This window comes from Benincasa hispida, chromosome 2 (genome assembly GCF_009727055.1).
Source record: "Benincasa hispida cultivar B227 chromosome 2, ASM972705v1, whole genome shotgun sequence".
NCBI classification, from domain to species: domain Eukaryota; kingdom Viridiplantae; phylum Streptophyta; class Magnoliopsida; order Cucurbitales; family Cucurbitaceae; genus Benincasa; species Benincasa hispida.
Window position 1 is genome coordinate 5504775 of NC_052350.1, and position 22826 is coordinate 5527600.

General features: G+C 37.5%; 2 protein-coding genes across 2 annotated transcripts; one reads left to right on the top strand and one right to left on the bottom strand.

Moving 5' to 3' along the window:
- Positions 1 to 1207: 1207 nt before the first annotated feature.
- Positions 1208 to 19442, top strand: LOC120071217 (formin-like protein 20). The gene is made up of 20 exons (XM_039023346.1): positions 1208 to 1685; positions 2995 to 3698; positions 3775 to 3996; positions 4071 to 5464; positions 5589 to 5705; positions 5879 to 6342; positions 6427 to 7144; positions 7291 to 7411; positions 10381 to 10452; positions 11284 to 11382; positions 11565 to 11606; positions 11956 to 12036; positions 12137 to 12187; positions 12284 to 12365; positions 15436 to 15530; positions 16421 to 16492; positions 16911 to 17027; positions 17703 to 17771; positions 17867 to 17933; positions 18407 to 19442. Exons 1-20 carry the CDS (start codon positions 1613 to 1615, stop codon positions 18556 to 18558), a joined length of 4812 nt encoding a protein of 1603 aa, XP_038879274.1. The 5' UTR covers positions 1208 to 1612; the 3' UTR covers positions 18559 to 19442.
- Positions 19443 to 20546: 1104 nt separating this feature from the next.
- Positions 20547 to 20924, bottom strand: LOC120071218. The gene has a single exon (XM_039023347.1). It carries the CDS (start codon positions 20922 to 20924, stop codon positions 20547 to 20549), a length of 378 nt encoding a protein of 125 aa, XP_038879275.1.
- Between the last annotated feature and the right edge of the window lie 1902 nt (positions 20925 to 22826).

A 22826-nucleotide genomic window follows, 5' to 3' on the forward strand; every position in this document is an offset into this window, starting at 1 on the left:
TCGGTGAAACAGACCATAACAACTAGTTCCTCAAATTATGCTAAAATTCTTGTAATTCACGAGATTAGTCGAGAATGTGTATGACTAAGATCAACGACTTAGCACATTCGTGGAACATGTGGTTTTTCTTCTAGTAAAAATCTTCCAACGATATTATACGAAAACAACATAACATGCATATCCCAAATAAAGAAGATAGAACAAAACATATTTCACCAAAATTTTTATACACTAACGATCTTGAAGAAAATTGTGACATCACTATACAACAAATTTGTTCAAAGGATAACCTGACGAACTTATTTACAAAGTCATTACCTACAACAACATTTGAAAAATCGGTGCACAACATTGACATACAGCAACTTGGAGATCTCAAGTGATGTTTCCACGAGGGGAAGTAAATATACTACGTTATTTTTAAGAGTATTAGATTACATGAAATATGTATTTTCTTTTTCATTCACTATGATTTTTTTTCCAATGAGTTTTTTTTTTTCATAATAAGGTTTTAATGAGACATATTTCATATATATAATGGGTATCTAGGAGAAAGTATTATAAATATTATAGAAAATAGATCTCGATTAGATGCTGACCATGTAATCCTCCCCTACTTGCCATCCTCCCCTACTTGCCAAATTACCTATAAATAATAGTAGCATTTTGTGGGTTTTGAAAGACATATATTGGGCAAGTTCCTAAAAGTTGGGAGAAAGTGGAGAAATCCATAATTTGTTATTTTATTTATTTTATCATATATATTATATTTAATTTAATTTATATCATATTTTATTGATATCTGTATTTCCCTTGTACTTTTCAAATTCCCAACAGATTTAACCATTCTCATGAAAAACACCAATATCAAGGTTAAAAAAAGGAAAAAGAAAAAGAAAAAGGAAAAGAAAAAAGGAAAAAAATCCATTGTGAAAGTAAGAATGAAAGAAGTGCCACGTGGGAGCCACGTAGGCGGAAGAGATCGATGGAGTGCCAGCGGGAAAAGCAAAATTTGTCGTAGTGGACGTTGAAGGGGTTCGGTGTGTAAGAAAGAGAAGAGAAGTATCGTTTCTCTTTTTATCCACTCTACTACGTCTTTCCTTCTTTCCCTCATCTCATCTCATGTCACATTAACCCCTTTCTGAACATTCATAATAATTCTAAGTCCTTTCCATCTCTCTCTCTCTCTCTCTCTCTCCCTCATTTTTATTATTTTTCTTCTTCTTTTCTTTCTCCCTTCAATCTCTCTGCCCTACTGTCACTTCTCTCTACTCTTTCAATCTCATTTCCAATTCTTCAACTTCTCTTCTTCCATTCTTTTTTTTCTTTTTTAATTTTGATTTTTTCGTTTTTTTTTTTCCTTTGGACTTTTCCCCCTCTTCACGTTTGGGGTTTAATTGCCGGAAAGTAGTCGGGATTTTTGTTTTTTTAGCTCTCTAAATCTCGCTCGGGCTTTGAATTTGTGGAATTTGGGCCAAATTTCGAAGGTTTTGGCTGTGATCGGACCGTTTAATTCTAAGATCTGCTCTGTTTTGGTGGTCAATTTTGATCTGGTTAGTGTTTTATTCAACAACGGGTTTGGATCCGATCGAGGAAGAAACAGCGCCATCCGATGGCGCTGTTCAGAAGGTTCTTTTACAGGAAGCCGCCGGATCGGCTTCTTGAGATCTCCGAGAGAGTCTACGGTACGCTTCCTTTTTAATTTTTGTTTTTCCTGTTAATTTCGTGTTGCGTTGTTGTGTGTTTTTTTTTCCTTCTCCCTTTTATGGAGCTTATCGCAATGCCTAGCTATTGCAGAATGTTAAACTTTTCGTGTCATTTGTTTATGTGGGTAGTTGGGTGATTGCTTATTTTTTTTTTCTAGCTTTATGCAAGCTCAATTCTCGACGTTTAATGTCAATTGGGACAATGCCGTAATAAACCCTTGAAGTCTAGGTTTAGCTGCTTCGTAACGCAATACTTCTGATGCTGAGTGTCTCGTGTACTTAATTCCTTCTGGATTTTATTCTTGCCCCCTACTTCTATGCTCTTTGACCTGAGGAGTTGTGGATTGTAATGGAATCAACTTCCTATCCCCGTTGACACGCTTTCTTTCTCGGTTGCACTCATTGCTTTTAATGCATTACCTGTGTGAGTGTGATTCTTATGGAATATGAGTTTGGTTGCCGAGGGAGCTGCTGATATATCAAATCAAATGCTTATTAGAGCAAGAATCTATAATGATTTATACTTATAGAAGGAAGATTCTAGACTTCAACTCAATGATTCATGGTGCTAGAGAAACGTACAGTAGTAATAATAATATCTTTTTTTTTTTTTTTTTGGATATGAGTTGAAAAAGAAACTGAATACAATAAATAATAAGTGAAAATCACCTAAATGAGCTGAATGAATGGCAAGTACAAAGCTTAACAAACGAAGGAGAAACCCACATTTTGAGGTGGTCAACCTTTTGCTTTTACAGATCTGAATAATGATAGCTACATAATATTGATTATGTAGTTCCTATGTTAGTATCTTCTTTAACATAGGAGGCTTTGTCTGTCCTGAGAAGGTTCAACGTTCAATCTGTTTACGAGGTTTTCTCTGTATCAATGCTTACTCCATTAGTTTAGCAATTTCATTGTTAGGAACAAGAGGCCAGCTTGCTGTTTGTGCATATTTGTTTCTCTTGAAGAGAGCTACTAATTGTTTTGTGGTCCATCTCCCCCGTTCTTCTATCTATCTAATCACTATGTATGCGGTTAACTGTCCATGGAATCCATGTCTAATGGGACCCACTTAAATAGAAGCTTTTAGATGTGGATGCATTTCTGCACCAGTTTACATAGTCATCGTGCTACACCACTCTGTAATTGAGTTAGGCCGAGGATTGGTTTCCAATCACATATTCTTTTTTACCTACCTGTCAATATGGATATTTTGATAGCAACTTGAGAGATGGTTTTCAGTGGTGGCACATGGAAACTTATTATGCTTACTATTTGTTTTCAGTGTTCGATTGTTGCTTCTCCACGGAAGTGTTGGAAGAAGAAGAATATAAGGTCTACTTGGATGGCATTGTAGCACAGTTACAGAGTCACTTTCCTGATGCCTCATTCATGGTTTTCAACTTCAGAGAAGGTGGTAGGCGAAGCCAAATTTCTGATGTACTGACTCAGTATGACATGACAGTTATGGACTATCCTCGGCAATATGAGGGGTGTCCTTTATTGCCATTGGAGATGATTCACCACTTCCTTCGATCAAGTGAAAGCTGGTTGTCACTGGAGGGTCAACAGAATGTGCTATTGATGCATTGTGAAAGAGGAGGATGGCCCGTTCTTGCATTCATGCTAGCTGGTCTTCTCTTGTACAGGAAACAATACAGTGGGGAGCAGAAGACTCTTGAAATGGTCTACAAGCAAGCTCCGAAGGAACTTCTCCATCTTTTGTCTCCTTTAAATCCTCAGCCTTCCCAGCTGAGATATCTTCAATACATTTCCAGGAGAAATTTAGGTTCTGATTGGCCTCCATCGGATACACCTTTAGTTTTGGATTGTTTAATACTAAGAGTTCTACCTCTTTTTGATGGAGGAAAAGGATGTAGGCCTGTTGTGCGTGTTTATGGTCAAGACCCCTCAGCACCAGCCAATAGAACTTCAAAGCTTTTATTTTCGACACCAATCAAAAGAAAACATATCCGCAACTACCTACAGGTAATGATTCAGCAACACAAAATCTGACAGCTGAAGTAAACCAACATTTAAGTTTTCTTATTAATTGTTACCACAGGCAGAGTGTATGCTGGTGAAAATTGATATTCATTGCCATGTTCAAGGGGACGTAGTTCTTGAATGCATCCATATGGATGAAGATCTTGTACACGAGGAGATGATGTTTAGAGTTATGTTTCACACAGCATTTGTTAGATCAAACATTATGATGCTGAACCGTGATGAAGTTGATGTTTTATGGGATGCGAGGGACCAGTATCCCAAGGACTTCAAAGTTGAGGTAACTTATTGGTTCTTTTGTGAATGCGCCTTTGTGAAGTTATAAAAGTTAACCCAAGATTGCATTTATGTCAGGCACTCTTTTTGGATGCTGATGCTGTTGTCCCCAGTCTCACCACTTCCTTCGATGATGAAGATGGAAATGAAACTGGAGCTGCTTCTCCTGAAGAATTTTTTGAGGTCGAAGAGATCTTCAGTAATGTAATGGATGGGCAGGAAGCAAAGGGGTCCAATGATCCTCAAGTAGTCAATCATGTAAACCGTAAAGAAGACTGGAAGGAGGACTTTGATCCTCCTGCATTCCAGGATTGTGCATCTGACGATGGAAATCTTAAGCATGATAAAAAACCAGATTTTGATGCAGTGAAGGACATTACTGTGGATGATGTGAAGTACAAACTGGATGAAAATATATATTCTGGTCTCAATGCAGTTAAAGACATTGCTGTGGATGATGGGGATATGAATTCAAATTCCTTCTTGGTTGCTGCTAATGTCCCAACTAATGTGAAAGTTCAGGGGATGGTCGATGATGCATCCGAGAAATTTGAAGATATAGAAGAAAAGGATGATGGAAGAGATACTACACGTGAGAAATTGGAAAACAAGGTTCTGCAGAAAAAGTTTAGTGCTGATGGTTCTAGACAAAAACTAGAAAAATTGCAAGCACCGATTCCCAAGAAACAGCCTATTTCAAGTGGGAAGCCGACCACTGATATGGGTTTAGCCAAACAGAAAGTCAAACAACAAGAGACCCAAGGTTTCTCTGCAAAACAAGCAAAGCCGAATGCAGTTTCTAGGTGGATCCCTCCTAACAAAGGCTCCTATATGAATTCTATGCATGTTTCCTATCCACCTTCAAGATATAACAGTGCCCCGGCTGCTTTGGCAAGTATTGCATCACCAAAGGATGTAAATGCAAATTCCAAAACGAAGGCGGCTGCCACCCTTGATTCTCTGGTTGCTACAGATGTTTTTACTGAACAAAAAAACTATAAAGTGGATTCTGTGAGGCCTTCACACTCAGCACCTGGAAACCTCATGCTTGGCCCATCATCTCCAGTTGGGTCAATTGAGGAGACAGATTCTTCTTCTGAAACTTTAAAAGCATCACATAGTGATACACAACTTGAAGTACCACATCCGCCCCTCCCCACAAAGCCTCCATCTCCATATTTACCATCACCTCCTGGGGAAAATGCAATACCTCCTCCACCTCCTCCACCTCCTCCACCTCCTCCACCACCACCCACTTCATTTCATCATATAGGGACAATGTACTCTGCTGTACCACTTTCCACGTCTCTAGCACCGCCACCCATAATTAACTCACCAAAGGCAGTTAATACCCCTGCCCCTCCCCCTCCTCCTCCCCCTGCCCTTCCATCCAGTAGGCAGAATAGCGTTTTGCTCCATTCTTCAACCCAACCATCATGGGACCAAATATATTCTTCCGCTTGCTACGTGTAACGGTGACTGGTTCTATACCTCCTCCACCCCCACCTCCATCCCTACCTTCCTCTGTGGGCACGACATCTACATTAAACAATATTGTAAGTACTTCTCCTGTACTTGTTTTGTCATCTCTTTCAGCTCTTCTCTGCCTCGTCGCATAAGGGATAATCCACTATCACAACCCCCATCCCCAACTTCTATGAAACATGAAGCACTTGTTCCACTCCCTCCACCACCCCCACCTATTACTGAAGGGCATGGTGCTTCTCACCCCACCCCCACCCCACCTCTGCATGGGGCATTTCCTTCACCATTTCTAATGAAAACAGCATCACCCCACCACCTCCACCACCCCCACCCCACCCCCACCCCCACCCCACCTATGCATATGCATCTCACAACACTATCTTATATACATGGAGCATCAGCTCCACCATCTCCACCACCTTCAAAGCAGAGAGCATCACCTCCACCACCTCTCCCCTGCCACTCCCATGTATGGAGCCCACCTCCGCCACCTCCTCCCCACCCACCTTCCATGTACGGAGCCCTACCTCCGCCACTCCTCCCCACCACCTTCCATGTACGGAGCCCACCTCCGCACCTCCTCCACCACCACCTTCCATGTATGGAGCCTCATCTCCGCCACCTCCTCCTCCACCACCTTCCATGTATGGAGCCCCACCTCCGCCACCTCCTCCCCCACCACCTTCCATGTACGGAGCCCCACCTCCGCCACCTCCTCCCTCACCACCTTCATGTTATGGAGCCTCACCTCCCTCACCTTCTCCCCACCACCTTCTATGTATGGACCCCACTCCACCCCCACCACCTCCCCCCTGCCACCTTCAATGTCGGTGCAACTCCTCCTTTGACCCCTACAATGCAGGGGGTACCCCTCCACCTCCACCCCCTTCGATGCGTGGGGCTCTTTCTACCACCTTCACCTCCACCTCCACCTCCACCAATGCATGAGGCTCCTTCATTGCCACCTTCCATGCGTGGGGCTCCCCCACCACCTCCACCTCCACCTATGTATGGGACTCCACCACCACCTCCACCTATGTTATGGACTCCACCACCACTCCACTACGTGGTGCTCCACCACCACCACCACCCCTCCTCCTCCAATGCATGGGCTCCACCACCACCACCTCCTCCGATGCATGGGGCTCCCCCCCCACCACCTCCTCCAATGCGTGGGGCTCCTCCCCACCACCACCCCCTCCAATGCATGGGGCTCCTCCCCACCACCTCCTCCAATGCGTGGGGCTCCTCCCCCACCACCACCCCTCCAATGCATGGGGCCCCTCCCCCCCACCCCCCTCCAATTGCATGGTAGCCCCTCCCCCGCCTCCACCGCCCGGGGGTGGTAGAGCCCCTCCCCCACCTCCCCCGCCCGGGGGTGGTGGAGCACCAGCACCACCACCTCCTCCTGGTGGAGGTCGTGGAGCACCAGCCCCTCCTAGACCTCCCGGTGTTGGACCTCCTCCACCTCCACCATTTGGCGCGAAAGGAGCAAATGCTCCACCTGATCCAAGAGGTTTGTCTTCTGGGAGAGGGCGTGGGTTAACACGCTCAACAGCTACAGCACCTCGAAGGTCTTCCTTGAAACCTCTACATTGGAGCAAAGTAACAAGGGCTCTACAAGGGAGCTTGTGGGAAGAACTACAGAGATATGGCGAGCCTCAAATGTATTATGAATTCTCTTTTAATTCTCTTTGTTTATTTGAATTTGAAATTTACTCTCTGCCTTTCAAGAAGATATTTCTCAGTACTTTTATAATTTTTATGCTGTTTGCATATTATATTGGTGCTTCTTTTTTCTTCCTCCCCTCAGTGCACCAGAGTTTGATGTGTCTGAGTTAGAGACTCTCTTTTCTGCAACTGTCCCTAAACCTGCTGAAAAATCTGGAGGGCGAAGGAAGTCTGTTGGATCCAAAACTGACAAAGTTCACCTGGTAATTTTTTAGATAGTCTATTGTTGGAACTATCATTTTTATGATGGGAAGTACTTTAAGGATTAATATTTATATAATATGCATCTCTCCATTATTATTGATTACGAATTATTTGAAAACCTGACACAATTAACATTCAGAGTGGAGAGTTTCTAATTGATGGTTGGTATCGCCCAATCGGTGTGACTTAAAGGGCTGTATCCTTTGAAGGAATGGAGAAAATGATTTAAACGAATTTGAAACAATAGCTCAAAATTTAGTATGACTAACTTCAGTTCCTATATCTTCTTCATTTCTCAAGGTATCAGAAAATTCATTTGAGTTTAGAAAACCATCACTTTGTGGAATGCAGAACAGAACTAAAATGCATCTTGTTAAAAAGTTTATCAACCATTATAGATTGACGCGGAACTCTAATTCTTGGCAGATATCATAAATTCTTAATCTCATCTTTGGTGAGCAATGTGATCTTTGCTAATTATGTAGTACTTGGGAATCTCCATATGCTGAATGACCTAAAGGAAATAAAGTGATGTGTGCAGTTTGCCATTCTCATATTTAAGCAATTGTAACATCAATTTTATGAAGGTGCCTACTGAGATTCTGCATTCCTTAACGAATTGCATTTAATTATCTTCTAATATATATTCTTTAAGTGATATTCAGAAGTTGTAGTTTAGCTTGGGATAGAGGTAGGCTTTTTTGATTGACATACTTTTCAGGATCAATGTGTTCTTTTGGATGTGCATGTATAATGAGAAAGGAATAAGCCTTATTTTCTTGTGTATGTTACAGTGACTCAGTGACTACGTTAGCTGTGCATTATTAGCTGGTTATATGAGTCTTTAGCCAGTGCCATTTACACAATATTTCTCTCAAAACTCTCTACACTTCGTTAGATTGTGCAGTACAGGAGTGTAGAGTTGTTTAGTGTTTCTTGGGTTGTTTTGTTCTTTCTTTCAGATGAGACTAAGGTTTGCAATTTCCAAAGAGAATCCCCCACTATGGGAAGTCCCATTTTTTGCAGTCCTTGTATGTTCTGAAACAAAGCATGAACATTTTGAATGAGAAATTTGGGTTGAAGAAAAGAACCTAAGACCATTCTGTCTTTTTATAAAGAGTTTAGCGTTGTTCTGTTGGTTGTATATGTGGATATGATGTAGGGGCCTTTTGGGGATTTTCCTATTTTGTTAATTGGCTAACTATTATCTATTTTTCCACGCATTTTAGCTTTACCGTGTGGTTAAGTCTTATTCCCTAGTAAGCTTCTGGTTATTGTATGTCCAGCACCTCTCATTTGTTAACCAGCCTGTATAAAGTTATCATTGTAGTTCACATCTTTCACTTGAATATAATCCTACTTCAAGAACTCTTCAAGATTTGAGCCTTCACTAAACTGGTATCAGAGTGCCAAAAATGAAAGGGACCTGATGGCTTGGAAAAAATACCAGCAAAACCAATGACCCTCCACCTCATGATGCTGAAGCATCTTCTTCCTCTTCCCTTCCTACTCTCAATCGCTGGCTGATTTATGTTGAAACCTTGGTAGGAAAACTGATTGAGAACATGGTTGGAGTTCAGACATTCATGGGAGGAAGGCAACAAGCCATCGAACATCTAACTCAAGAAATTGGGAAGGTTTCTAACAACCAACCTTGAGAACAATAAAATGCTGTCAACATCCAAGAACTACATGAATACAGAAGATAACCTAAAAGACAGCATTTTATTGTGTATGTTACAATAAAATGGTATCAGAGTGCCAAAAATGAAAGGGACCTGATGGCTTGGAAAACAGCAAAACCAATGACCCTCCACCTCATGATGCTGATGCATCTGAATCCTCTTCCCTTCCTACTCTCAATCGCTGGCTGATATATGTTGAAACCTTGGTAGGAGAACTAATTGAGAACATGGTTGGAGTTCAGACATCCATGGGAGGAATGCAAAAAGCCATCGAACATCTAACTCAAGAAATCGGGAAGGTTTCTAACAACCAACCTCAAGAACTATAAAATGCTGTCAACATCCAAGAACTACATGAAAACAGAAGATAACCTAAAAGACAGCAAAGAAGGAAAGGCATTCCCCCTCCTTGAAATCAAGAACCTGCAAGAACTACTCCAAGGGGACAAAATAGGGGATTTCAGCCTGCAAACCATGCTCAAAATCATGTTCCAATCCAATGACAACTTGCAGTCACTGTTAGACCGATTCCTCATAGTCTGCTTGTGTATGATTCTGAATCTGATTCAGGTGATTATGAGTATCCATTTCTTTATCCGGAATCTCCTCCAAGATACCCCCAACCTCAACTCCCCAAGGGCCCCCCATCAATGACCAGGATAGCGTTCTTATTAGTATTGTTATTATTAGAGTGATGCTTTAGCTTTTAGGGGCCCTATGTTTATCATAGTTAATTTTGTTCAGAGGACTTTGGAATTTGGATGTTAAATTATATTGATTAATGTGTATGGGCAGAGAGATGGTAGGAGTGGAAATGGGATTCTTTGATTAGAAAGGAAACATGTTCTGGATTCCTTATTTGAGACAAAGAAGTATGGATCACTCCAATTAAGGCAGCATAGTTTAGGACAACTTATTTAAGGATATTGAGGAGTTCTGGAAAACTAAACTATCTCTTCCAGATGTTTCTGGTTCAATTAACATCTTAAGAAAATACTGCACATCAAAATTCCAACTTGAAAGCTAAACCGAGTTCAACTTTGTATCAGAGTTTTGTTTAGGGTAATTTAGTATGGTAGAATAGTAAGAAGTCAAATGTGCTCACAGGTGGGTGCAAAATCAGTCGGAATTAATAGCTATGACACCATTTGTTTCGGACTGAGTTAGATGTCATTATCACAATTTAGTCAAAGTGCAGGGGATAACCGAGCTTCTTTTCTAGTATGATATTTCTTGAGCTAACCATGATTATTGAATTTTGAATAATACTTATTTTTATGCAGATTGACCTCAGGAGAGCTAATAACACCGAAATTATGCTTACCAAAGTAAAGATGCCACTTCCTGATATGATGGTAAGATGTCAGACACACTAAATGAAACCATGCTTTACCCTTGTTAGTAGGTTTTCATGGTACGTTTGAAACCATCTGCAAAGACATTGAACATTGTGCATACTTAACACCATAATTTCAATCTATTGTCATGATGACCAAAGTTGCTTCTTACCTTTCATGTGTCTAGCATGCATAGAAATTATTTCCACTGTCGTAGGAATTGTTTTCCATGTCACGCATGGACTTTTTACGACCAAAATTTGTCAAATTCTCTAGAGGGAGCAAGCCCAAGTCCTACTGTCACTATCTATTGTGGTTCTTTATCTTCCATGGCTAGAAAAACAAGCAGGAGTTCTATTGCAAGCTATAAAAGATGCTTGTGAACTTTGCGGCCAAAACTTGTGCAGGCTAGGATGATCCATGTTCCTTGTATGAAAACCACCTATCCTCCTGTTACAAACATCATATCTTAAATTAAGCCCGAATAGACTGCTTAAGACAATGTATCACCTCAAACTTGTAACTATCTCTGATATCACAATAAGAATGTATTAGTACTAGTATGAATGCTAACTAAATAAAAGTTTGTATCTGGAAAACTGTAAGATAACTAGATGTCTCTAGTTCAAGATTACTAGGTTTAGCACATGCATAGTCTTAAGTTTACATCTTGTTCTTGTAGACAAATGTCACATGAGAAGCATGGTGCTAAGTTGGAGAAACCGAATTGATAAATGCATTTTCTTTTCCCATTTTAACAGTACTTGTTTTTGACATTAGTCATGTGTTTTATTGATAATGGTGAGTGTAATTGATGAAAAGTCTAGCTTTTAATGTGTGATATCTCAGGCTGCGGTGCTAGCAATGGATGAGTCAGTTTTGGACGTTGATCAGGTGGAAAATCTCATAAAATTTTGTCCTACGAAGGAGGAGATGGAACTTCTTAAGGTGACCTTCAAAATATTTGGAATTAGAGGCTGATGGAAGAAATAAGCTTGACTATGGATACTTTTTATAGTTTCTCAGAATACAAATTATTTTGTTGTGACTTATTATTATCTCTTTTCAGTTTTTCTTCGTCCTTTTATTATTTGGATATTGTATTGACATATTTTTTGTTTATTATCTAGGGATACACTGGTGATATGGATAACCTTGGAAAGTGTGAACAGGTATTCTGTTTGCTTTGGTGAATTTTTAAATTTCAGTTATTGACTTCTGGTTATCATGGTTAAAAAGCCATTTATTTATTTTGTTAAGATTTAGGCTGTATTTGTCTGATTATCATGGTTGAAAGCCATTTATTTACTTTGGGCCTGTTCGGATTGATGGGAGAAAAAAAATGTTTTCCAACAAACTCATTTTTATTTAAACTCTTGATAAAATCTAGTTAAATTACACTCGAAAAGTTATTTTTAGTGGTTGCCAAATACTTCAACTTTTTCCAAAATGACTTATTTTCAAAATTAAACACTTGAAAAGTTAATCTAAATGCACCATTTGTCTTATTTTTTGTATCAGTATTTTTTGGAGCTGATGAAAGTGCCTCGAGTAGAGTCAAAGATGAGAGTGTTTTCTTTTAAGATACAGTTCGGCTCTCAGGTTTGGTGGTATCTTCAATTTAAACTAATTTTGTTGTTTTAATATTTGTTGATTATTGAACTATATCTTTTACGCTGGCATCTCTGTTTCCCTTCTGCAGATAACAGAATTTAAGAAGAGTTTGAATACTGTCAACTCTGCATGTGATGAGGTTGTTACTATGGAGAATAAAATCTTGCCATGGTTTTGGTCTCACTCTAACCTTTCATGCTTCCGCCTGCTAAAATTAACTGTTACTGCCTTTTAGGTTAGGAATTCTACCAAATTGAAGGAGATCATGAAGAAAATTCTTTATCTGGGGAATACACTGAATCAAGGAACAGCAAGGGGTAAGGTCTTAATTACTTGGGGGAATTGGAATATGCTGTTTGTTTATGGAAAATTCATCTTTAGCTATTTTCATCAATTTTGATGCCTAAATTGGATGGAAATATGCACGTAACTTGCGTATAAATACAAATATTGAATGATTAATTCTTTGTGGTGGGAAATTATTATTATTTTATTTAGGATAAACTTGAGTTTTACAGTCTCGTGGAACTGACTAAATGTGCTAAAATTATGTTATAACCAATGTGGGACATGTTGCGTTATCGAGTACCTCAACATCTCAGACTAAGGGAAAATTTGATTTCCCCTAATATCAACGAAATCCTGACATTTTGTAAAATAAATTTCGTTGATATACTTCACGAAACTTCAAAACAAAAGAAAAATTAAATATTCATCATGCTTAGGCCCATTTTTATTAGTTAGGCCCAAGAAGTTCAATGAAGATTCTGGTGGAGGAAAATGCAAATTTATAGGGAAAGATGGCAGCCACCTTTTTTACCTCACCCATGTAGGACAAACTTTTTGCAAAGACTCCTTCATTTCCTCTCCTTCCTCTCTCTGCTTTCTCCTTCCACGCCGGTCTTCCTCACAGTTCACATCACACTTTATTTAATTGATTTTCATTTATTTAATTAATTATCCTATTTTATTTAGGTATTTTAATTTTTGATTTTATTGTTCTGCCTTTTTTTTAAAACTATATTTTATTTTCAAATTATTACTTTTATCACCTATCATGATATTAGTTAATTTTCTCTGAATTTCCATTCTCACTTCTTTCACACTTGAATCTCAAATTTCAGTTCTCTTATTGTTCTCAGAGCCTAGTTTCTATTTCACTTATATATCTATACGTTAAGTTTAAATATTATTTTGGTATATCACATCTGCAATCTATCATCTCGTCTAATCTTGTAACTAACTACCAATATTTGATATATTTTTGTATATGATGATCAATTGTAATTTATTTTCAGGTAAAATTACCTTTTTAGTCCTGAGTTTTTAGGGAACATGTGTGTTTGGTCCTTAAAGCTACAATTTGGCCAATTTAGTCCCTCATATGAAGGATAGGTTTAAAAGGTCTCTATCGTTATTTTATACCTCTATTATATATTATCATCATCATCATTATTTTATATACTGAGATTGACATTTTCAAAGTAAAAACAATAGTTTCTCACTCTCTCTCTACTCTCCTCTCTCCACCAACCTTCCCTCTTCATCTTCCTCCCGTTCTTCCATCCCTCCAAAAACAGTCCATTTTGGTCGGAGGTTCCATTTGTTGGCCGTGAACCTGGAGTCTGGTGCTACTTGTATCAGTATTTTGTTACTTAGGGATTTTGGGGGGCAAAGCAAGTATGTATTGCGGTTGGAGATGAGAGAGGGATAATTGACGTGTTTGTGAGAAATGAAGATGTTGTGGTTGAACTTCGTACATAGGCTATAATTTCAACTTGAAAACAGAGGAATCACTATCTCCGAGATTATAACATTTGGCTTATGGACTAAAATTTAACTACTGTGACCAATTTGGGTTTATGATTTTGCTTAATCTCATAGCACGAAAACTATGCACAACAACGAAAACCCCTCAACAGTTTTCTCTCTCAATGTTTTAGTACAAAGAAGGGGGGAAATAGCCCATTAGCAAATGATGAGGGAGTTGAAAATTTAAAGGGAAAAATGGAGCAACAAGACATTCTGTGGAATGGAAATAAAGAGGACCCTCGAGATAGGTCAAGGAAACTTTTTCGAACAAAAAAGGAGGAAGATGAAGAGGAAGAGTTGGTGGAGGGAGGAAAGTAGAGAGAGAGAGGTTGAGAAACTATTTTTTTTATTTTTAATATTTAAAAATGTCATTTTCAATATTTAAAACAATAATAACAATATATAAGCAAGGTAGAAAATAACAATAGGTTTAAAACTATTCTTCATAAGTGAGGGACTAAATTGGCTAAATTAAAACTTTAGGGACCAAATGGACTTAAAAGTAACTGTTTTATGGAAGATATTGGATGAAAGAAACACTCGTATCTTTCATGATGAATACAAGGCATCAAAGGAGTTACTTGAATCTGCCATCTTTTATGCTTTTTTTGGTGTAAAGATATACCGGCTTTGAAAAGCCATAGTTTTTCTTTCCTTATTGCTAATTGGAAACATCTGTTGTATACCATTTGATTGGTTCCCCATGTACTTTTGGATCTTTGGATTTTCATTCTATCAATGAAATTGTCTCTTATACCTCCCCCCGCCCCCCCCCAAAAAAAAAAGAACTTTGAGGACCAAATGTACCTGTTCCCAAAATCTCAAGGCTAAAAAAGTAAACTTTCCTCCATTATTTTTAGATGGAAATAAATTATAGTTTAATGAAATAATAATTAAAATCTTGTTTAATAAATCAAACCCATTTCAAGTATTCATATTTTTTTCCCCCAAATTTCAGCCAGTATCGACATCTCACATTTTAGTACACATATATGCGTGGTTAAAAATGGTTGATTATCATCTAGTTAAGCTACACTTAAGTTTCGTTTATAGCAAACAGTTTTCAAAATTTCCATAGGTTTTTCTAAATTTTCTATCTACATCGATATTTTTGTAAAACTTGGATCTCGATATTTCCATTACATCGGTTTTAACTTACATATTGTATCCTTTCATGCTATGATTTGTGCATTTATTTACTAATGGTTGGCCTATTTGGTTATCCGTAGTGTATGGCTTATCTTTGTTCTAAGGAACATGAAAACAATCAAATTATTGAAAAGGAAACACTATTCTTACCTCCATCTTGCTGCTGCTTGATGGTTTGTTTTTCTTACTTTTTTCTTTTGAAAATTTGTTTTATTATTATTATTATTTTTTATATAATCACGACATGTTCAATGAATGGCTAATAAGTTTAGTAGCTCATCCCAGTCGGGTCGAATGCTCGCATGGTCTAGTTGTCATTCATCTCCCCAAAACTTCTTGGCAATGTCGAAGGGATTGAATAACTTGAACTTTGCCCATTTTCTTGATTTGTTTAATGAAATATACCTATAAAATATGAACTTACAGGTGCTGCAGTTGGCTTCAAGTTGGACAGTCTTTTAAAGCTTGCTGATACACGTGCTTCTAATAATAAGATGACACTCATGCATTATCTTTGCAAGGTTTTACTCTCGATTATCCCTTTGCTTAAATTTGTTTGTCCCTTTCTAGTGGGTTATTATGTTTATTTCCTTCCTGGTTGATTAGAGGAGTTACACGTGCATTATATTTTCACATTTTACATGATATGTAGATTATTTAGTGCGTGAGGCATGTCTCTGTCTCTATGAGTACTGAAGCTGGTCAAATTAACTGTATTTTTCTTCTCGTTGACATGTCCATTAAGAGGAAATTAAGTGTAAATTACAGCCGAAGAGGAGAGGAAGAACCACAAAAAATGAGAACCGTTCAAACCCTTGTAGAAGATGTGGGTCAAAAGGGACAAGAGACAGATACCACCACCCTTCCGAAAAAGATGTCTAAAGGATATTTACTTAAATCCTTTCAAGAGATGAATATATTGATATGAGATTAAAATCTTCATGGGAACTGGGATTTATGTTGAGATATCAGAGCTTGGACGTGTTTAATAACCCAAAAACAATAACGACCTTACTTGAACATGATCTGTTCTATAGGTTGTACTACCGTACTACCGTGTCCTTGAGTTTTAAAAATAACCCAAAAACATTAAAATGTGATGGGTGGTAGTCATAAAGGGAATGGTGAGCGTGAATGATTGATTTCTTTCGATGCATCACAGTATGTTAAAGCAAGTAATACCTAAAAGCATGAAACTAGCAGAATGCCTGAAGAAGTTTCAATATATTGCACATGTGGGCCTCTTCATGCATGCTGTTCCGATGTAAAGAGTTTTAAGAGATGAATGGGTTATTAGATTTCATGGTTTTAGTAGTATGTGCATAGATCTTTTATCAGCTTGCATCTCTGGAAGGAGGTAAATCCTTCTATACTTCAGCTTAAGGTTGGTTTGTAATCTCAAATTTGGTAGGTCCTGGCTTCAAAGACACCAGCTCTTCTAAATTTTCATTTGGACCTGGGTAGCCTCGAGCCAGCAACCAAGGTACAGATCATTATTTTTATTTTTAACTTCCCCCCAACGCTTCTTACTTGGTTTAATTATCAATATCTACACATTTATATTTATAAGAAACAAAAAGTTTCATCAAGGATAATGAAATACACAAAACATTTCAAGAAATTTTCAGTATGCATTTCAATTTAGGTACTAGCAGGAGAATACAACTCCAGAAAGAACGTTACAAGAAATGGCCTGCAATCTTCCTCCTATTTTCGTTGTTTCTGAAGAATTCTCTTGCTTTGTTCCTGAAGAATTTTCTTCTCTTTGCTCCTGATGAGTTTCATTAAGCGAAAGTTTTTTATTCTCTCTTTGAAGATACAAGCAAGCGAAAGATTTTTTAGATATTAATAGACAATTGGACCTTGGATTTTCTTAACATCATATTTTTCTCTCTTTGAAGATACAATTGAAGTCTTTAGCAGAAGAAATGCAAGCTATAATTAAGGGGTTAGAAAAGGTCAGGCAGGAGCTTGTTGCTTCTGAGAGTGATGGCCCAGTATCTGAAGTTTTTCGCAAGGTACATCTGCCCTTTCATATATTCTACCCAAGAACAGTTTTGCACTTTTGTTCTTCCATCAACTTTTGACTCTTTTGCCTTTTCATTTTCTCTGCTTACCGGAAAGAACAAAATAAATAACTTGATTCAATTTTCTTTGATTGACAGTTACATGCCTCTGGAGTAATCTCCATCAACATGCATTTTGTCCTAAATTGATTTACTGTAAAGAATAATCCCAGTAAAACCATGTTCTCAATTGTCACTTGAAATCATTAATCATACATCAAAATTTCATTTTAATAATTTGTTTAATCATACTTCAGATTGTGAAATTGAACTTAGAATCACATTTTCGAACTTCCAAGTTATTAGTACATGTTATAAAATCTTGAAATAATCAAATCAGGAAAGAAAAAACCAATTATTTGCAATCTCCACCGAATTTCGAGTATATCAGGAAAGAGAATTGGATTCACACAACTGATTGACATCTCACTCTTTACCCATAAATCATCAATTCAAAGATCTCCTGAAGCAAATCTTTTGATGGAGATCCAGACCATACTTCAGCAATCAAGCTATGACATGATATCTTAAATTAGCAAAATCAATATCGTGCTAAAACTTGAATCTTAGCCAAGAAAAATATTGCACCCTAACAACAATTTTTTTCCGTACTTGTCTTATAATTAGACGCTGAAAGGATTTATTGCTAGTGCTGAGACAGAGGTGGCATCGGTGACAAATCTATACTCTACTGTGGTAATTTTCTATATCCCACTACTATTTTGAGTGTCATTGAATGATTTGAGGAAAAGAAAGTGATCTTATTTTTTATTCTATCCTTTGGTGGACAGGGTAGAAATGCAGATGCACTTGCACTATATTTTGGTGAGGATCCGGCTCGTTGTCCATTTGAGCAGGGTACGCTATGATCCTTATGGTCGTGCTATCATCTTCTTTCTTTCTACATGTTTATATGTTTGACATACTTGAATCGAGTTAAGCCTCAGTTCTTCCAAATTATTGTTCTCTCATAATTATCATCATGCGTACTTATAGTTAACTTTTCTCTCTTGAAAAGCTGGTTCACTTTGTGTTTGGTCAAGACTCTTTGGCTAGGAAATATTGTAAACAGGGCTTTTATTTGTTTTGTTATGCAATGTTTTTTAGTTTTCCCATTCCCTCCCCCCATCTAGTTGGAAGGAGAGGTGTCGAATCATGAACATGAATTTGCGACAATACATGCATGTCCTTGTTATGAACCTCAAACTGTTTCTATCGGACAGCAATATAATGTTTGGGGGGTTGTGTGTATTTTAGACCAAAAAAAAAAAAAAAATATTCTTGCTGTTTGTGATATTTACATGGTTAATTCTACACCATTTGGGCTGCAGTTACAGTGACACTATTGAACTTCGTGAGATTATTTCGGAAAGCCCACGAAGAAAACTGCAAACAGGCCGAATTGGAAAAGAAAAAGGCCGAGAAGGAAGCCGAAATGGAGAATGCCAAAGGAATTAGCCTTACGAAGAAGAGTGTGAAATAGGTGATATACGTGAGTTCTCCTTAGCATGGGAGAAGATTGAGCTCTCGTCCTATATTGGCGACTCAGTTGTCACCTTGCGGCCAAGGGGAAACATGCCGTGTGACCAGCTTCGAAGCGCATCCTATTGAGATACGTTCTGCAGTGCGAAAGCCCTCGATGAATGTGGATATGAAACACAATGGTCTGTTCATTATTGATATGCCTGCAGAACTCTTGAGTTGGCCAGCTTGTTTATTTGTACATATCTGACCGGCTACTACTTGAACCCCAACAAAATCACGCCCCAACTCAACAAATGTTTCCCTCTTGAATAGACAGATCAATCAATCATGGAGATAATATTGGGTGCTGACTGACTTACCTTCGCCAAGCAAAGGTATTCTCTATGCTGGTAGCTGCAATTCTGATTATGGGTTTCGCTCCTCCGGCAGAGTTTTTCAGAAGAGTATTTTCAGTCCTAGATCAGTGTTTTGATTAAAAGTAGGTGATTTGGTTTCGGCTTTGACAACGTATGCATTTGGCATAAAATTTTTTGGGCAGAGAACAAATGCGTCGGAATTGCATCCTCCAAGTCCAGCCGTAGCATGAAACCGTGTACAGAGCCTCTCTAACCATTCCATACATTAGAATGTAAAATTTGTTCTTTTGTTTGATGATGTAACATGAAAATAGATTTTTCCTTTTTCTCCCTTTTATTTGTAGATTTTTTGACTCAAACCCGTCATAGCAGGTGTTGTATAGAGCAGATTCAGAGTAATTAGAAAGACGGGTTCCCCCACCACTGTAATTGTAACATAAAAATCGAAAATATAGGCCACGTTTGAAATCTCTTTGTTTCTTTCATTTTTATTCCTCGACATAAAAAGTGAAGACTCATTCATCCATTTTTTGTCCTGATTTTGTTCCCACCATTACCATAATGGGAGCAACTTGTAGGCAGACATGCATGATGTGACTTGCTTTTATTCCTTGATTGTCTGTAGTGGAAAATTTGAGACAAGGATTGTCCACCAGAGCTCATTATTAAGAATCGGTTCAAGTGATTGAAAATTTTGGTGGATTTTGTAGCACTTGCTTTTATGATTTTTTTCTAACATTCCAAGAATATTGTGACTGGCCATTTCGTGAATGGAGTACTTGCAGTCCATTATTCAAGTCATTAACTGAAAAATTTCTGGTGCTTCAGTAAGAAGCATTTAAGAATGATGTGTTCTATGAAAAAAAAAAAATGATATATCTAGGGTTGGTAAAAACCCCTGTAGGGTCGGGTTCCCACGGTATCCGCCCTAATCGGGGTGGGGCAAACTGGGGACCCAAAACAGGTCTCTGACCCCGCCTCGAAAAATATGTACATGTTATGTTGTGGTTAATGATAATTTTAGTGGATTTTGTAGCACTTTTTCAAATGAAAATTTTTTCATACACGTAATTCATTTTTTGCCATTATAGTAACGTTTTAAGAGTATTATGACCGTGCTGGAATAGAATACTTATCAATTAGGAAATTTCTCATATTTGTAGTATTTAAGCATTATGTGGTTTATGAAATAAGATGATGTATGATTAAAATTCTCTCTCTGAACACTCAGTATTAGAAGGGAATACGGAATAAGAATATATACGAGTTGTAGTTATTACATAATTTCTTAAAGCATGACGATCTTTGAATATAAACAAACGAGTGAGTAAACCCAAGAACACTAAAGAAAAGATAAAAGAGAACTTAACCCAGATAGATGAATAAACCTCTCCCAATGACCTGAAGGATTCGATTATTTACAACTTGAAAGAAACAGTAATTTGAATGCAGAGCTCAGAAATGGCTAAAAAGTTGATCGTTGGCAGATTCTAAGCAACTAAACAAATCATAGTTCTTTTGCAGTTTTCTTTCCCATTCCCTTCCCTTTGTTTGTTCAAGCTCATGAGTTGTTCCCGACTCCCCAGAGTAAAAATTAACAAGAGAGTCTCTGTTTCAATTCAATTTTCTCTCATGGAAGTTCTTCAAATCCCTTCAAATGGGGGAAATCTTCATTCTCCTTCTCAGCAATCCAAAAGCTAAAAGAGCTTTTGCCTTCCACACCCATTCGAGATCCCACTCTGCAACTTTTGAAGAACAGGGTGTTAACAATGGCGTCGAGGACAACAAAAACAGAGTACAAATAAGCAACGAACATTCCTTCCACCACCATGGAAGACCCCAATTTTCCTCTGGAATGGTAAACTCGAACTATTCTGTACTGAAACAGAGCTTCAATGGCTGCCATTCCCAGATTAAAAGGAAGAGCCACCAATAGCGCCGTGGCGCTTCTCCCCTGAATCAAAACACAAGCTTTAAGAATCGCCATGAATCCTCCTTTTCTCTCCATGGCCGACAAAACCGATGCTAAATTGCAAATTATGATGGCTTTGGCAATTGCAGTTGAATACAGAAAAGCCCCAAGAACAGAAACCAACAGAAGGCAATTGGGGGAAAAATACCCAAATTCCTCGAGAAAATTGAAGGCGAAAAATAGCATAAAAAACACTGTTGAATTTGCAGAGATGAATATGAACAAATTGCAGAGATGGGTCAAGAACAGGGGATTAAAAAGGGATGGAATGGAAGAAAATGAAGGCACCAAATTGGGTTTTTGGTGATTGAGAGCTTGAATTACACAAGCTTTTGAAATCAAAAGGAAAGTGAGAGAAAATGGCAGAGAATAGATGGAAGAAGCAATGGTTTGAGAGAGTTTTAGAATGAAAATTGAGAAGAATTTTGAAGAAATGGGGATTCCAGCAGCACCAAAAAGAGTTCTCAAATGATCAAAAGTAAATGAAAGAAGAGAAGAAGAAGAAGAAGAAGAAGAAGAAGAAAGAAGAAGAGTTTGTGAAAGAAGAAGAGAAATGGCATAAGGAAATGCAAGAACAGCTGCAATGGAGGTGAAGAACTGATAATTCTGAAGGAAACTGTAAATTGATGATCTGATGAGCTTTTTGGGTTCCTCCATTGAATTGAATCAAAGAAGAAATGGGTTTTGGGATTTGGGATTGGGAATGAAATGGGTTTAATTAATTAAGTGATTTGTGATTGTGCATTATTTAGCATATGAAGAAGATGTTGATTCTTCCATACCTAAACAAGCAACAGGGGAAGGAGAAAAAAAGTTAGCTTTTTGGAATTTCCTTTAGGCTTGAGAATTGGCTTTCAGTTCATCCTCTTTGCTTGATGATTCAATTTTGAGTTCCTTCTTTTGAATTGCTTCTAATCCACTCTTTTTCTCCCATTTGTTTATAATAGTTTTACGCAACCTTTTTTTTTTTATAAATAAAAATAAATAATTTTTAATAATTATGATTTGGGAGGACTTTGAAACCAAGGGATAAAGAGAGAGATTGATTACCTAATGCTTCATCTATCAATCAACCATGACCCATAACACAAGTCATCATCAATGTCATTATCGTTAATTATGAAAATTAGAGGCTATTTAATTTCGTCTATGAATCTTGTTTTTTTTTTAAAAAAAAAAATTATTTTTTAAGGGGGAAAATTAATTTATCCACCAAACTTTAAGCTAGATAAATTGAGTCCTATGCTTTCATGAGCAAATAATTTAGATCGATTTTTATTTTAAGACCATTTATGCATAATTTGATAAATAAGAGCAAAATGTAAGAATAAAATAGAAGTAGAGAATTTTCCACTAAAATTGAGCAAATTTTCTTATTGTCTTCTTCTATTATTCTTTATTCATTTAAAAAAATTTGTATGATAATTTTGTTGGCTAATTTGGTGAGATTTTGTGACAAGAATAACTTTTTTTTTAGGTGGCTTTGGTGAGATTTTGTGGGTTTTAAATATGAATTGCAACTGTTTTCTTAGATCTAATTTGGTAATAATTTTTGTTTTTGAAAATTAAGTATATGGACACTACTTTTCACCAATGATTTAAAAAATCAAGCAAATTTTTAGAATTAAAAAAAAAACTTTGGAAAATGTGTTTTTGTTTTTGAAGTTTGACAAAGAATTCAACCATTATACTTATAAAAAGATGTAAATCATTATAAAAAATGTGGATAAAATAAGATTTAATTAAACAGGATTGGGAAGATTCAAAAATTCAAATATTAATTAGATGTTAATTTGAATGAAGTAATTAAACATAAATTTAACTGAAAGCCAGATCGCAGCCATCATCAATAAAGTGGATCCCAACAGAAATACATTGAAAAAATTATTGAATAAAGCCATCAAAATCCTATCTTCAGAAAAATAATTTATATTAAAA

What these genes read in the sequence shown, in the direction of transcription:
- LOC120071218 (XM_039023347.1), bottom strand. Translation starts at nt 20,924, where the DNA reads ATGGAGAGAAAAGGAGGATTCATGGCGATTCTTAAAGCTTGTGTTTTG.
- LOC120071217 (XM_039023346.1), top strand. Translation starts at nt 1,613, where the DNA reads ATGGCGCTGTTCAGAAGGTTCTTTTACAGGAAGCCGCCGGATCGGCTT. An exon ending in GAATCAAGGAACAGCAAGGG is followed by an intron (nt 12,366 to 15,435) that starts GTAAGGTCTTAA and finishes ATGAACTTACAG; the next exon opens with GTGCTGCAGTTGGCTTCAAG. An exon ending in TCATGCATTATCTTTGCAAG is followed by an intron (nt 15,531 to 16,420) that starts GTTTTACTCTCG and finishes CAAATTTGGTAG; the next exon opens with GTCCTGGCTTCAAAGACACC.